The 15,626-nt window shown below is 38.4% G+C and overlaps 2 protein-coding genes across 6 annotated transcripts; both read left to right on the forward strand.

Moving 5' to 3' along the window:
* The first annotated feature begins 238 nt into the window (after positions 1-238).
* LOC122030662 (UDP-N-acetylglucosamine transporter UGNT1-like) lies at positions 239-8,241 on the forward strand. Of its 5 annotated transcripts, none has more exons than XM_042589844.1 (10): positions 239-492; positions 1,272-1,348; positions 3,549-3,695; positions 3,792-3,925; positions 4,166-4,296; positions 4,376-4,420; positions 4,528-4,625; positions 4,719-4,826; positions 6,797-6,859; positions 7,051-8,241. In XM_042589844.1, exons 1-9 carry the CDS (start codon positions 348-350, stop codon positions 6,830-6,832), a joined length of 921 nt encoding a protein of 306 aa, XP_042445778.1. In that variant the 5' UTR covers positions 239-347; the 3' UTR covers positions 6,833-6,859; positions 7,051-8,241. The 5 variants fall into 5 exon arrangements, with proteins under 5 accessions (XP_042445778.1, XP_042445780.1, XP_042445779.1 ...); XM_042589846.1 differs by having other exon boundaries at positions 7,161-8,241; XM_042589845.1 differs by having other exon boundaries at positions 7,433-8,241.
* A 2,842-nt stretch (positions 8,242-11,083) lies between these two features.
* On the forward strand, positions 11,084-14,594 carry LOC122030718 (probable inactive receptor kinase At5g67200). The gene is made up of 2 exons (XM_042589847.1): positions 11,084-12,633; positions 13,748-14,594. Exons 1-2 carry the CDS (start codon positions 11,181-11,183, stop codon positions 14,305-14,307), a joined length of 2,013 nt encoding a protein of 670 aa, XP_042445781.1. The 5' UTR covers positions 11,084-11,180; the 3' UTR covers positions 14,308-14,594.
* The last annotated feature ends 1,032 nt before the right edge of the window (positions 14,595-15,626 follow it).

Below are 15,626 nucleotides of genomic sequence, written 5' to 3' on the forward strand. Positions count from 1 at the left end.
GTACCTATTTTTAAAAAAAATATTAAAAATATTTTATTTAAAAAATACTTTTATTCTAGTATTATTATAATAAGTTTTTACTGAAACTAATACAACATATATTAATTAAAAATAAATTTAAAATCAAAAATATTTTTTTCTCTATGTTTTTTAAATATAATTTTAATTTTTTATTGCCGGGGCCTTTGTTATGTGGGTGTGGGCCCTGTGGGTTGAATAAAAAGTCTCTTCGGATCGACCGAGCAAGTTCGTTTTTTGCTCTGACCTTCTCTCCGCGTCTGCTTTCGCCGGGAGAACACGACCAAGATCGATAGAGAGGCCGCTTGGTGGATCTGCATCGACTGTAGATGGCACCGAAGAGCGTGCTACTACCGGTGTCCGATCCCCCGCCGCCGCCTCTTCGAGGAGTGGACGACAACGACCCCCTCTTCCGAGGATCCGCCATGACAAGGCGAGGTGCCTTTGCAGCCATCTCCTACATGTCCTGCGCAGGTAGCCCTCCTATTTTTCATCATCTTTTCTTGTGTTCGATCTTGGAATAAGTTGTCCTGTGCTTTTTGAGTTTTTTTTATTTTGGGTATATGAAGGAAATTTAGTGTATTTGGAGTTCAGCTCTTCTTCAATTTTGTTATTTTTAAATTTTCAGCAAAAATAAACCTTTTTTATTTGTCGTCCTAGTCCGCTCAAATTCCAGGCACAGTTCTACGTGATCTCGCTTCAAAAGTGCTCTATACATAAATTGTCATTTTAGGAGTTTTGAGTAAACAGTGATCTCATGTATAGAGGCAATCATTTTCTGGATAGTTCTGGAACGCATAAAAGTAAATTATACTGAATGGATTATTTTTTTTTTGCTGGTGTGAGGTTATTGAAAAACAATCGGATTGTTTACTGGTGTTGGAAGTATAATGAGTGTTTTTGTTTTCTCTCTAGTTGTTATCTGCTCACATAACATACCAGAAAATATTGATATACTTAAGTTTTGTTCTGGATAAAGACAAGAATTTTGTGGCTAATTAGTTAAGGTACAGATGTGTAAGTTTACAAGCAAGTACTTTAGAGATTTTCAGGATGGTGTATGAATATATGGAATGATTAATCTTGACAAGGATATGGTATGCTTAATCTTGACAAGTATATGGAATGATGTTGGCAAGTATATAGGATATCAAGCTTCCATGAATATTTTTTTATGGATTTATCAATATCTCTGGCCTAATATGTTTTTCATATTGATTAATTTACTTTTTTTTGCTTGTTCTTTTTTGCAGTTCTTCTAGTTATGTTCAATAAAGCAGCTCTATCTTCGTATAATTTCCCGTCTGCTAATGTTATTACTCTTTTTCAGGTATTCCATGAATTCTGTAGGTTTTACCTCAGGATATAGTATCTCAATTTATTTATATAAGAGTTAATATATTTGCTGACCTTGACATTGCTTGGTAATAAGATAAATAAAACAAATACAACATTCTTTCCATCAGAGATTAATCATTGTCCATATGCAACCCCTTTATCTTATATCCATCTTACTCTCAGTTGCTCTTATAGCAGTTTCTTGTATCAACTTTGGATCTCTCAGCAGCTGTACTATTTTTTCTCTTAAATATAGACTATTATTTCTTATATGCTTTACATTCTGCATATGTGACTGTCAAACTTAATCCGAGTGTCTTTGTGTACCATTTTCCTTGCTTGCACTTGGCCATTGTTAGTTTTGGTTGGATTTGAAATCTTTTTGTTTCAGCTTGTATTGAGAGGTTATTTCTAGCAGCTAATAGATATATCAGGTGCATGAAAAATTTATGAAGAAAATTAGTCAAATATGTCAAATAGGTGGACAACTAAACTTATCTCAGGAGTTACTTCTAAGCATGTAATATCAAAATAAGATCATGGGACATCAGTTCCTTAGCCTTTATAATGTCATATATGACTGGATATTGTTCTTGGACATTGCTATTGTTTCTAAGTTGATTTTGCTTTCATCTTTACTCCAATTCATACATTTTTTTGTTCTTATCATTAATTTGAACATTTTTGCAAGATCTATTTTAGTTTACCTTTGAGATATATTCATGTTTATATTGTGTATGCTTATTTGAGCGAACTAAGAAAGTGTAGAGCTATAAGGATTTGAGAAAGTTCTCTATTGTTGATGCTAGAAGACTCCATGCTCATTGGTCCCAAATGGACACATTCGGTGGTGCGTTGTATAAACCAGTTCCTTTTTTAACAACTTGAACTTTGGGGACAAGAAATTAGTAGTCAACTTTAACATAGTACTAGAGTAGGAAGATGTCCAAGGTCTGATTCCTAATTATCTAAAAAAATCCTGTACCTCTAAGTCAATAATGGGCATGTTGAAATTAGAAGACTCGATGCCCATTGGTCCCACATGCACAAGTATGGTGATTCATTAAATAAATATAAATCTATCCCTTTACTAACAACCCAAGCTTTCAGGATAACTGGTTAGATAGCCAGCTTTAAGATGCTACTAGACCAGGAGACTATATTGACTCACTTTACATCCTAACAGCTTAGTCAATCAACTTTAATGTCCATAAAGCTAAAAGTCTTGTCTTATAGGTCATATTTACTCACTTTAGCAGGCATCTTTGTATACAAAGTCTACCATGAAAGCAATTACTGGTATTAATAGCTATTAAGCAATGATTGGTTTTCAGTAAAGTTAAAAAATCTTGTCCGTTAGGTTGTATTGACTCCATTTAGCAGGGATATATAAATACAAACTCTATTTTGAAGAGCTATAAATGTATTATAGAATTGAGCAATGATAAATAAATTTTGGTTAATGGATGATGCCTTTCTCCTTGTTGTTTTCATTTTTTGTCTTAATTTCTAATTTTCTTTTTGTAATATATGCTAATTGTCATTTTAAGATTCAGACCATCCATTTTCTTTTACTTTTACACTTGTTTACAAAAAATATCAGTTTCTTTTCCTTTCAAATAGAAACATGTTTTATATTGTTTTCTGCATTCACAACATCCAATAGATTTCTTTTAGCTGGTCATATAACCTGCCTGATGTCTTATGAATTATGATCTATTTTCATCATTAGCTTTCAAATCCCCATAGGATTTAACATGTTTCTATTTATAGTAAGTCCTGATTTGCTCTCCGTATGTTGAAGTTTGAAAGATCTCATCAAACTTAGATCCATAAGCATCTCTTGTTTCTTTAAGTGAGTATGGAGTATTTTCTAGTTTATTTGCTAATTCATATTCCGCAGTTTCATCCTATTCAGTCGTACTAGTAGTTTGAGAATTAGTTTCTTTTCAATGATTTTACTTATCCATTTTTCATAATATTTTAGATCTTGGTCTTTTTTTTTCTTTCCATTTCTGTTGTCTAAGATTCATTTTAATAATATATTTTGAGATTTTGGAAAAAAAAAAATAGATGCAATGAGACGATGGAGGATTACATTCAGAAAGCAACTCCTAAGTCTGCAACTAATAGTAAAACTTCATGTTCTTCATGTCTATATTCTTTCTCTGATAAATTCTGGTATTTTGCAGATGATCAGTTCAATATGCCTGCTTTATGCAATGAGGCGATGGAGGATTATTTCTTTCGCAAATGGTGAATCGCATAAAACAGGCTTGGTGCCACTTCAAACTGTTTTGCATACCCTTCCTCTGTCTATCGCATATTTACTTTACATGGTACATAACCTACATGGTTTAACAATGTACTTACCTATCTTTTCATACACCCTGCCACTAATTATATCATGATTATCATCTGCTTTTTATGTACAGTTGGCTGTAATGGAGTCTGTTCGTGGAGTAAATGTTCCAATGTATACCACACTTAGACGTACAACTGTTGTATTTACGATGATTGTAGAGTACTTACTTACGAGGCAAAAATACACATATCCCATTGTCGGAAGGTAATTTTTTTCAAACTTTTTGTTCTTACTGCTTGGACTTCTCTGTCACTCATATATATCTTCTCAAATTTAATGTTACCAATTCATAATTGTATTGTAGGCCTCAGTTTAAAACCTCTTATGCTACATAAGCTCTTTTATATCTACCCTGTCTCTTTGTTCCAGTTCATTATTTATATCATCAAGACCATTTTCAATATTTTATTCAATACTTAATGATTATACCAATGGTTTTATCAGTGTTGTGTTGATTGTCCTTGGAGCTTTTGTTGCTGGAGCTCGAGACCTATCCTTTGATTTTTATGGCTATGGCATGGTCTTCACCGCTAACATGACAACTGCAATTTATCTAGCAACGATAAACCGCGTCGGTATAACTGCATGCTTTGTCTTTGTTCTTTATATAGTTTGTTTAATTTATCTTGATGGTTAGCTACATATTTTTCCCAGGAAAATCCAGTGGACTAAACAGCTTTGGGCTCATGTGGTGTAATGGTAATACCCCAAGGGGCGGGAGACCATTGTGTAGAACCTGTAACCAACTGAAAAATTAACATTTTAAGCAGTATGTGGAATGTAAATTTCTGTGTTGCTGATTTCAGGAATAGTATGCGGACCAATTTTGTTATTCTTGACGTACATTCGTGGTGAGTTGGAACTTACAATGAACTTTCCTTATCTTCATTCGCTTGGTTTTCAGGTAAATTTCTTATCCATACTAGAAATCATCGAACTAGAAAATCTCAGCACTGAGTCTGCAATGCTGAAACTCATTTTCCTATTTACTTTGCAGGCTTTGATGCTATTTTCCTGCATCTTGGCATTTTTCTTGAACTACTGCATTTTCTTGAACACGACCTTGAACTCTGCTCTGACACAAACAATGTGTGGAAATCTGAAGGTTGGTTTTCCTTTTCAACAGACCCTCTTCTGGTTATCTTCCAGCATTCTTTATGCAGGGCTACCTGTTAGTTTAGAGGGAATTATTCCTCATAATCCTAGGCAGCCCCTACTACCTTTATATATATAGATGTTATTAATTGACAATTAGACAAACACTCCCCTCGTAGTTTACATAATCACATGCCATGTTTATAACATTCTCCTACTTCAAGCTGGTTCAAATATATTGCAAGACCCAACTTATTACAAACATATGATATGACAATCTTATTAGATTGTATCTTCTACCCAATTAGGTCACAATCAATGTTTGTTTTGTCCTCTCATAAGATACTGATTCGAGGCTAATGCATAATAGCTTGGTTATCACAATACAATTCCATTAGCTCTGTACGGTTGTATCCTAGCTCGACCATCAAATGCTTAACCCAGATGAGCTCATGTGTTGCTAAGGCCATGACCTTGCATTACACTTGACTTGGCCACCACGAGTGATCTGGTACACTCCACACTCTTCATCATGTTATACTGAAGAAGTTGAACAACATTCCCAAATCAAGAACTTGATGATTGCTTTAAGACATATGGTCTCTCAGGTCCTGCTGCCTGGGTATGAGAGCATCCAAAACAAGAGAGATCCAGGATAGTAGCATGTCAATGGGGTGCAGTAGAGTCAAAACAAGTCACCATAGCAACATCACGTTGCTGTCAACGGCTGTATACATGTAGGGGGGCTGCAGTAGGAGGCATATTTAGGAGTTATGCACATTTGGGGCTGGAGGGAGGGTGAGCCTCAATAGTGGGAACTTGAGCTGAAGGAGGGGAAGGATCGACTTCAACAATGGCAAATTTGATAATAGTGTAAGAATAGAATAGAACCTCTTGCATTGACTCTAAGGACGATGAATGTGAAGGGAAGAAGGGAGCATAACAAGTATCTCTGACATGTCCAAGTCAATTCTAGTGGGAACACTTGGGCCTATTATAATTGCTAGACCAACCACCTCAACCTCTTGGTTGGCCTCCGTTTCATCTAGGGAGAATTATTGCATAGATGATCTGCATAGAGCAACCTGAATAGGAATAGAGGAAAGGCTACCCGAGGAAGAATGATGGCTCTAATACTATGTTAGGCTAGGGAGAATTATTCTTGATCCTACGTAGCCCCTCACTGCCTCTGTATATAATGCTATTAATGGATAATTACGCAAACACCCTCATGGTATACATAATCACATGCCATTTCCATAACAATGTCAAACTTAATCTGCATATTGTTATAGGATCTGTTTACCATCGGACTTGGCTGGTTGTTGTTTGGTGGGCTTCCATTCGATGCGGTAACTTCAAATATTCCTTTTCTCCTCTTCAATTGTTTTCCATATTCACAACTAATGAAGCCGCATGCTGCATTTTCTTCCCAGTTGAATGTCATCGGCCAAGCTCTTGGTTTTGTGGGCTCTGGCTTTTATGCATACTGCAAAATCAAAGGAAAGTAGAATTTCATCAGTTTATATCGTGTATCCGTGATACTATTCGAGCTCCAAAATAGGCCGTCCATGGCTCCATCTGCGATGGAGCTTTGAAGATCAAGCAAGTCTCATCCAGGTGGCTTGGATGCAAGCAATCCTTGTCTGCGCTAATTTTTGTTTAGAGCTGATATTTTCACATATCCCCCTTCCGATCGACGTGATATACAGTTATAAGAAATTAAATATTGGATGCTGACGTTGTATCACCTGCATAGGTTCCAGGATATCATTGTTTTTGCAGGTGCTGAACTTGAATATATTTATGTACTCACATCATTCACCCCTCCCAATTATAATTTATATGCAATTGTGTGATTTTCTTTTCTGCTTGGCAGACATTCTATCTGCTATTCTGTACATTTTCTTCCAGTTTGTAGATTTACTGCATGGTTCCTGAAACCACAAAGACTGGTTACCTCTTTGTTAGAATTTACAGGTCACAAAGCTGCTATACCTTAGAGCCATGGCCTGATCAGAGATTGACAACAACCATCAAGAGGTAACCCAATTCTTAATGAGATCAGTAATATAAATCATATTAGTATCAACCTAGCACAGCCCTAGAATATCTGTAAAACATATCCTACTCCGTTTCTTTAACAATGACAGTAAGCTAAAACAACAGTAGTAAACTTAGAAAAACACTAAGCATCCACTCGTTTTCTTAATCCATTGTTCACTGTTTTCTAGGACATGTAATCTGATCTAATCTAGATTTGCTGTCCTGTGAGTGATATCATCACCTCATCATACACTAAACAATTCAGTGAGGAGTCACTTATTAGTTGCAATTATTGAAGGCGAAGTAAAGGAAACAAAAGGCGGAATGGAGGGGGCTTGTTCTGTTCTGCCTCTTTGCATCCATTGACGCATTTATTAATGTGCCTTGAGAACCAAGTGCAACAGCTAGAAAGCATAAAAGGCACTGATAAGTCCGTGTCATTTGCCCAGTTCGATCCAGCTATTTTCTGCTTACTTTATTGGATGTCATTTATTTTAATGTACTTTATTTTTGTTTTATTTTTCAAATTCCATCATAATGATCCTCTTTGTTTTTTTGGCTGTTTACTAGGAGGAGAGAAGAGTGACAGGGAAAGATGATGTGGTTTCCCTCTTTGCAAAGTGATATTTGTGCTAAATTCCACTGCATGAAACTAAGGCTGTGTTTCTTTCGAGGTGTGGATTGAGTAAGCGGAGAAATTAAAGAGGGGAAAAAATACTTAAAGGAAAAAAAGGATTAGAAAAGAATCCTAGTAAAAGGAAGAGAAACACGAGGGACAGTTGTGTCGAAAGTCACGTTGTGAAGTCACTGACTGACGCGTGCAAGGTTGGTCGTGCCCGCAAAGGAGGCCGCAAGGTTGGCCGACTGAAGGTTGTGTGAGGTGGTTGTGCAAGCCGCCCATGGATCGTGCAGTTGAGGATAGAGATGTGACCCGGAAGAAGATAGAGGATGAATTTAAAAGGTTTAAAAATTAATCCTCGGATGGATCTTTAAATCGAAGGAGGCACAGGCGTGCTGAGTAAGGAAAGGGTCTAATTTTTATATGGTAAAATTAAGGGGTGATTTGGATAGATTGGCTCGGTTCAACTTCAAATCAAAGCAGGAGTGAGTGGCTCTTTGAATCTTTTTTCATGGCGCCTTCACGTGATGAGGTGGACCCCTTTCTCTAACCATCCCTCCCTTTGTCTCCCTTTCGCGATCGCCTGCCGCGGCACAGTCACCCCCCAGGTATTCTCTCCCTAGCTGATTTTGGACAACCAATCGAGTATTTTGTTTTTATTTTCTTTTAGTAATTTCTAAATCTGGGTCTTATTTTGTATACAATTTGTAATTACTAAACTACAAAAAAAATGCCAATACATTTTGACATCATTGTCTAATTCATTAATTGCCAAATTTTTTTATACCATATATTCAAATCTCCACCCTCCCTCCAAATTAATTCTAGAATAGACTTCCGATTTCACATTTCGTCCACTAAACAAATTTAGAAAACGAATCATCCCACATACCAACGGCCCAACACACTAAATTTTTTAGCATCACAACTATCCGAAAGTGCATTGCTAGAAAATCAAACCCTCAACGCTAAGTGTATCGATCGTACTTCTTGCCAACTCGTCGTGCCCTGGGGCATTAATTGCCATTATTCAATATAAAATTATTAATTACCATTATTCAATATAAAATTCTCCTCTTGAGAGGAGAAGGGTGTACGACTTAGCTCCCCTCCCCGTACACCTTGTAAATCAAGAAAACATGAGTGGTTTTGGAGTCGATGGTACATGAGAAGTTCGTTCGCAAGCATATGCCTAATGGGAATCGAACCCTCACTTTATGGATCACTATCAAACCTTCACTGAGTGTCTTGTGCCCTTGGGGATGTCATTATTTAATATTAGAGTAAAGGTGATATTACTCACTCCAAATAGTTTAGTATTGTTAGCCCCCATAATAAGATACAGGCATGTGAATCATGGGACATATTTTGTCCTAGCGTAGTGATTCTTTGTATGAAAGAGGTTAGATACCTAACGAGACAATTTGTACTTGCTAAGAATTGATCCAAAAATTTATTAGAGTAAACACTCATATATGTATCAACTATGTCAATTCTAGAAACCCCATCATTAAAATATTATAGTAAAAGATGATTATGCTCACCCCAAGTATCTCTCACAGCTTGTCCCTAGATTATATGAAACAAGGTAAATCACGGGAGTAGCTTAAAGTCAACTGCCAAGTTGCTAAAGAGAGGTTTTTTTTTTCTGAGAATATGCATCTGTCGAGAATTGATCCCTTATCCTATTATAACAAGCCTGTATTTTATTTTTTCAGTTGACACCGGGTATCCAAGCCTTTGGCTGAACTAATCCTGGGGTCACCGGCCAATCTCATGGAATTGACCCCATGAAAGTTTCCCACGAATTCCACAAACCATCCAAGTAAATCGGGGAAATATACATGAAAACACATCATGACAGCCAACGTTTTTGGGTCCGCTATCCATTAGAGAGAAAATCCTCTATAATATACTGCAGTTGAGTTTTAAATTCTAGATACATGATCTATCATTAAATTCTAGATACCTGATCTATCATTGAAGGGTATAATCATGACACTTGCCCTGGGACAAGTCAACATTTCATTACTCAATATGTGATAGAAAGAGATTCATTTGCTCCTAATGTCTTCGTCAATCCGTTTCTAGATCAATATGGAGAAGGTAAATCATAGATGACTAATGCTTATTAGTGTAGGTGGTTAAGATATAAGGAAAAAAAATCAGACTCTAAGATCGTATGTGGCCAGATTTCATTATTCAATATGAACACTGATATGTGATGATATAACTTATTAATAATAAACATCAACAAAAATAACATCTTTTAAAAAATATCTATTTGATTAAATATCAAAAATGCTTTAATTTTTTTAATCTTTTATTAAAATATCCACTTTATTCCTTTAAAATCTCTTTTATTAAAAATAGCAAAAATCAAAATGAAAAGGTTTAGGGGGTGTTTGGTTCGTTCCTAGGAATAGGAATCGGAATGGGAATCATAGTATTGTGGAATGGGAATGGGTATGGGTATGGATATCACTTTTAAAAGTAATGTTTGGTTAGTTGAATATTTTCTATCGGAATCAATCAAAATTTCCTTTTTTACCCTTAAAGAAAAATAACAGAAAAAATTAGATGTGAGAGAAAGTTGAATGTGAGAGAAAAATATGTTAAGAGAGAATGATGAGAGAGAAAGTATACTAGGAAAGAATGAAGAGAGAGAAAGTTCGATGTGAGAAAATGAGGAAAGAGAGTATGATGAGAGAGTGTGATAATAGAAGATGAGAGAGAAAATATGATGAGAGTGGATGAAGAGAGAGAAAGTGTAATGAGAAAAATTGAGGAGAGAGTATGTGATGAGAGAGATTGAGGAGAGAGAAAGTATGATGAGAGAGAAAGTGTGATGAGAGAAAAATAGGAAATCGAATGTGACGAGAGATATTGAGGAGAGAGAAAGCATGATGAGAGAGAAAGTGTATTGAGAAAAAAGGGAAAGAACGTGATGGGAGAGATTGAGGAGAGAGAAAGTGTGATGAGATAGAAAATATGATGAGAGAGAAAGTATGATGGGAGAGAAAGTATGATGAGAAAAAAGAAAAAAAAGAGTGTGATGTGAGAGATTGAGGAGGGAGAAAGTATGATGAGAGAGAAAGTATGATGAGAGAGAAAGTGTGATGAGAAAAAAGAGAGAAGAGAGTGTGATGAAAGAGATTAAGGAGAGAGAAAGTGTGATGAGAGAGAAAGTGTGATGAGAAAAAAAAGAGAAAGGAAAGTGTGACGAGAGAGATTAAGGAGAGAGAAAGTGGATGATAAAATGAGGAGAGAGAAAATATGATGAGAGAGAATAAGGAGAGAGAAAGTGACATGAAAGAAAAATTAAATAAATATATTTTGATATTTGATATTAAGGGGAAAAACTTTAGTTTTTGGTCAAGGGTATTTTTGGAATAAGGGAATATTTTGATTGTTGAAAATAGGGTAATGACTCATTGAAGGGGGGAGACATGGGAATGAGCCATTACCCAATTATAAGGATTCATTCCCTTATTTGATTTCCATTTCTATAATCCAAACATCAACAATGACCTGATTCCCCTAAACCAAACGCCCCCTTAGATTTCAAAGGAGTTTTAAAAATTCTATTAAATCTCGGGAGGGAAATTGAAAATTACTAGAAAGGAAAAGAAGACGACAGCAGAAGAACTGAAGAAGCAGCGGCACACGGATGAGGTCACTGCGAGCGTAGGAGAAGCCATGGCCTCTCGTCGCCCCATCGCAATGCTCGACGCGGCCGTGCTGCTGCTTCTCCTCTCCTGCGCTGCTGCCGTTGCTCCCGCCACCGGCGCTTCCTCCGACGCCGCCGCTCTTCTCGCGTTCAAGTCGGCGGCCGACCCCGGTAACCGACTTGCTTTCCCTCCTCCCCCTTCCAACGAATCCACCGCCCACTGCCGCTGGCCTGGAGTCTCTTGTTCCTCCTCCGGCCGCGTCGTTCGCGTCGTCCTTGTTAACTCCGGCATCACTGGTTTCTTCACCTCCGGCACTCTCGGCCGCCTCGATCAGCTCCGCATCCTTAGCCTGCAGGAGAACTCCCTCGCAGGCCCCATCCCTGACCTCTCCCCGCTGCTTAACCTCAGAGCTCTTTTCCTCGGCCACAACCGCTTCGGCGGCAGCTTCCCACCTTCGATCGTCTCCCTCCGCCGTCTACGCGTCCTCGATCTTTCCCGAAACCACCTCGCCGGTCCTGTCCTGCCGGCCCTTGCCTCGCTCGACCGTCTCGTCTCTATCCGCCTCGACTTCAACCGCTTCAACGGCTCCCTTCCCGCCTTCAACCGATCCTCACTCAAAAGTTTCAATGTCTCCTTCAACAACTTCTCCGGCGCATTCCCAACACGGGTGTTGTCGTCCTTCGCTGCCTCCTCTTTCGCCGGCAATCCCGGGCTTTGCGGAGAGATTCTCAAAAGGGAGTGCGGCGACGGAGCCCATGTGCTCTTCTTCCATGGTGACAATGACTCCCACAATGCGCCATCTCCCACGAACCCTAGCCAAAACAACGGGATCAATCTCCCCGGTGCGGCTGCGTCGTCACCGTCGCAGAAGATGCACAAGGGGGCCGTCGTCGCCATATGGCTCCTGGCCGTCTCGATGCTGGCGATTGGAGTCCTGGGTGTGTTGTTGGTGACGCAGAGACGGAGGAAGAGAATGAAGCGGGGGGAGAGTCTAAGCCCGGTGAAGCGCAACAGCTACGGTGTCGTGGGGGTGGCGGATCCTGCCGCTGCAGCTGTGGAGAGCTACAACAAAGAGATAGAGAGTAGGAACAACGAGCTGATTGCAGCAGCGGCGATGGCGGTGTCCGAGGAGAAGGTGAAGAAGTTGGCAAAGAGCGGGTGCTTGGTGTTCTGCGCGGGGGAGGCGCAGGTGTACACGCTGGAGCAGCTGATGAAGTCGTCGGCGGAGATGCTGGGGAGGGGGAGTCTGGGGACGACGTACAAGGCTGTGCTGGAGAACAGGCTCATTGTGACTGTGAAGAGGCTGGACACAACAAAGTTGGCGGCGACGGGGAAGGAGGCGTTCGAGCGGCACATGCAGGTGGTGGGGAGGCTGCGCCACCCCAACTTGGTGCCATTGCGAGCATACTTCCATTCCAAGGAGGAGAGGCTGCTAGTGTATGACTACAGGCCCAATGGAAGCCTCCATTCATTGATTCATGGTATCAACTTCTCTTATTCACTGCTTTGCATTGTTTTTTCACCATTTTTTTCTTCCATTGTTCAAATTTTACTGTGCTTTACTTCCTGTTTTAGATTTTTTTCCACTCCTATTTCTCATCTGTTTTAGGACAATTCTAAATCCGCCACCATAATGTTATTATCTTCTTCTGAATCTGGTTCCAACTAACCTGCATTGATATGATTCTTTAAAGCTTAAATATAAATTGAGCATGATTTAAGTTTGTATTTTGTTCTGTTTTTCCTTTCTGACTTTAATTATCAGTTCATGCATGTAAACATCTTGATTTAGTTGTATTTTGTTCATCTGTAATGCACTGATTTTTGTTGGTTTGGACCTTTTGCCTACCATCTCTGTGAATGGTATCTCCCTGTGTCTATGACAATTATTTCTTTTGTTGCGTATTGGATATCTTTGTTACCAAATCGGAAGTCAAATTTGTGTTTTTTGTTCGAATCTGTTTGCTATATTTAGAACAGTAAAAATCTAGCCCTTTGCATTTAGTCTACCTTCAACTTATTGTCAATTTTAACTGTTGTCTTAACTATCACTGCCACGGGCAACATTTGCACTTTGGCATGAAATTTCACTTCTCATGTTGTAGTTTATGGTAGATCAGCTCGTAAGTGTTTTAATATCTAGTTTTTTTCTCCTCTGCTATCTGAATATGGATCAGTATTCTGTTCTCTTGTTCTTGGCTTGTGAGCATTTTGGATATCAAGGACAAATTATATGGATCCTTTAACGAAATCATTAATTAATTTATTGCTAGATAGGTATATGTTCATGAAAGCAACAAACACTGTGATAGTACCTTGATTTGTTGAGTATGTGCAGTTTGGTCTAACAACTATCTTTTCTTTTGTTTCGAAATTATGGAGCAAAATCTGATGCAACTGAAGCTACTTGTCATTTCAGTTTTACTATCTGTTTGTAACCATTAAATGAAAATGGAGTTGCTCATACCAGCACTAATTAGCTAAACTTTCTCAGTGTTGTTTGTTGAAGTTAGTTAACTTTATGCCCGATGTGCAACGATCCATTATGTCTTTATAATAAGAGAGTGATCCTAATTGTTATTTTCTGTTATATAGGTTCGAGATCCACAAGTCCGAAGCCCCTTCACTGGACTTCATGCCTAAAGATAGCAGAAGATGTTGCACAAGGCCTTGCATACATCCACCAGGCTTCTCGATTAGTTCATGGAAGCATCAAAGCTTCCAACATCCTCCTTGGCTCTGATTTTGAGGCTTGCCTAACTGACAATTGTCTCTCATTTCTCATCGAGCCATCAGACAGCGAAGACATATCAGGATATCGAGTTCCTGAAACCCAAAAATGTAATGGTCCTTTCACTCCCAAATCAGACATCTACTGTTTTGGTGTGCTGTTGTTGGAGCTTCTGACCGGAAAATCTCCACTGCAATTTCCAATCCTAAGCGCAACTGATGTGCCTGCTTGGGTTCAATCGACACGAGAAGACAGTGGAGATGATGAGCGCTTAATGATGATCGCCCACATTGCGGCAGCCTGTGTCCAACCATCACCAGACAGTAGGCCAACCACATGGCAGGTGCTGAAAATGATTCAGGAAGTGAAGGAGGCCGACACCGGCGACAATGACAATGACAATGATTCAGCATCACTTTCGTAATCTTACCAACTCGAAGAATATCTTAGATCTTGTTCTGAGGAGTTGGTTGGTTCACTGCCCTTGAATGCAACATCAAACCATCCTTTTGGTAAGATTGATTGGTAACAACTATTGGCTCATTTACCTTGTAGTTCTTAACTGTTGTATACGACTTATAAGTTGCATTATAAGGCTCAGGTTAAATAAGGCTCAAGTTGGAACTTCAAATGGTGTTAAGGAGATTGTAAGACTGTTCTTAGCATTATAATAAATCTTTTTTAATGAGTGTTTTATTAGTTTTTGATTTAGTAGCATTTCATTCTCAATCAACTCTTATTATTCCAATACATCAAATTGTGAAAATAAAAAAAATGAGGTGCTTAAATGATGTCCTTGTTTATTGTTTGCTAATATAATGGGATAGTGATGGATAGGGATGAGCAAATGGTTAGTTTAAATAAATGAATTGATTTAATTTAAAATTATTAATTCAGAAATTAGTTTTTTTTAAAAAATTATTGATTAATTCGATTCATTTTTAAAAATAAAGGATATGATTTGATAATTTTATTTTATTTATTAAAAATCAAAAGAAAAATATAAAAAATAGATTTATAATTTTATATCAAGTTGTAGCAAAAGATGAAATTATATGAAAAGGGGTAAATCATGGGATTAGTGACTAAATGATCAATTTAATATATGAAGTTGTAGCAAAAAGGTGAGGGTATGGGTAGGAAGATAAATTACCGGATCAACAAAAAATATAAAATTTAGATTTATAATAAGTTATAGCAAAAGGTGAGGTTATTTGAAAGGAGGTAAATCATAAGATCATCTTATAGTCAAGCGCTAAATGGCTAGGGGATGGATGGAGTTTTAGGAGTTTGAATTGATCTATACCCCATTGTAGTAAATCTACAACTTTCTAATCAACTGGACATCCCATGGGAACTATAAGGAGTTTGAATTGGTCTATATTCTATTATAATAAATTTGTCACCTTCTAACTAACTAGGTGATGTAGTGATGAGGGGCCCACCCAGTGGTGGGGCATTGCCACAATGGAGGTCAAAGGTCAAAGTCAAGGTGGTCAACGCCTCTGTACCATCGGCCGGTCGAGCGCCCCACTCGTCCGACCGGGATAGAGAAGGTTCGATCCAACATCATCATAGCTCGACCACATACCGAGCTTCTGCCGCTCATAGAAGTGTGTTGATGAGGCACACGCCGATCAACCAGCCCGCTCGAAGTTACATCAAACCTCAGAACCAACCCAGCGGAGCCACGACCGAGTAAATTACATTCAAGGTGGAGCTCGGGAAGTGGGTGGTTGGTCA

Source organism: Zingiber officinale, chromosome 1A, assembly GCF_018446385.1.
Source record: "Zingiber officinale cultivar Zhangliang chromosome 1A, Zo_v1.1, whole genome shotgun sequence".
Taxonomy (NCBI): domain Eukaryota; kingdom Viridiplantae; phylum Streptophyta; class Magnoliopsida; order Zingiberales; family Zingiberaceae; genus Zingiber; species Zingiber officinale.

Bases quoted from the DNA above. Each gene is read 5' to 3' on its own strand.
- LOC122030718 (XM_042589847.1), top strand. From the start codon at position 11,181: ATGGCCTCTCGTCGCCCCATCGCAATGCTCGACGCGGCCGTGCTGCTG. The intron at 12,634-13,747 runs GTATCAACTTCT...TCTGTTATATAG, and splicing joins CCTCCATTCATTGATTCATG to GTTCGAGATCCACAAGTCCG.
- LOC122030662 (XM_042589841.1), top strand. From the start codon at position 348: ATGGCACCGAAGAGCGTGCTACTACCGGTGTCCGATCCCCCGCCGCCG. The intron at 493-1,271 runs GTAGCCCTCCTA...TCTTTTTTGCAG, and splicing joins CTCCTACATGTCCTGCGCAG to TTCTTCTAGTTATGTTCAAT. The intron at 4,626-4,718 runs GTAAATTTCTTA...TTTACTTTGCAG, and splicing joins TTCATTCGCTTGGTTTTCAG to GCTTTGATGCTATTTTCCTG.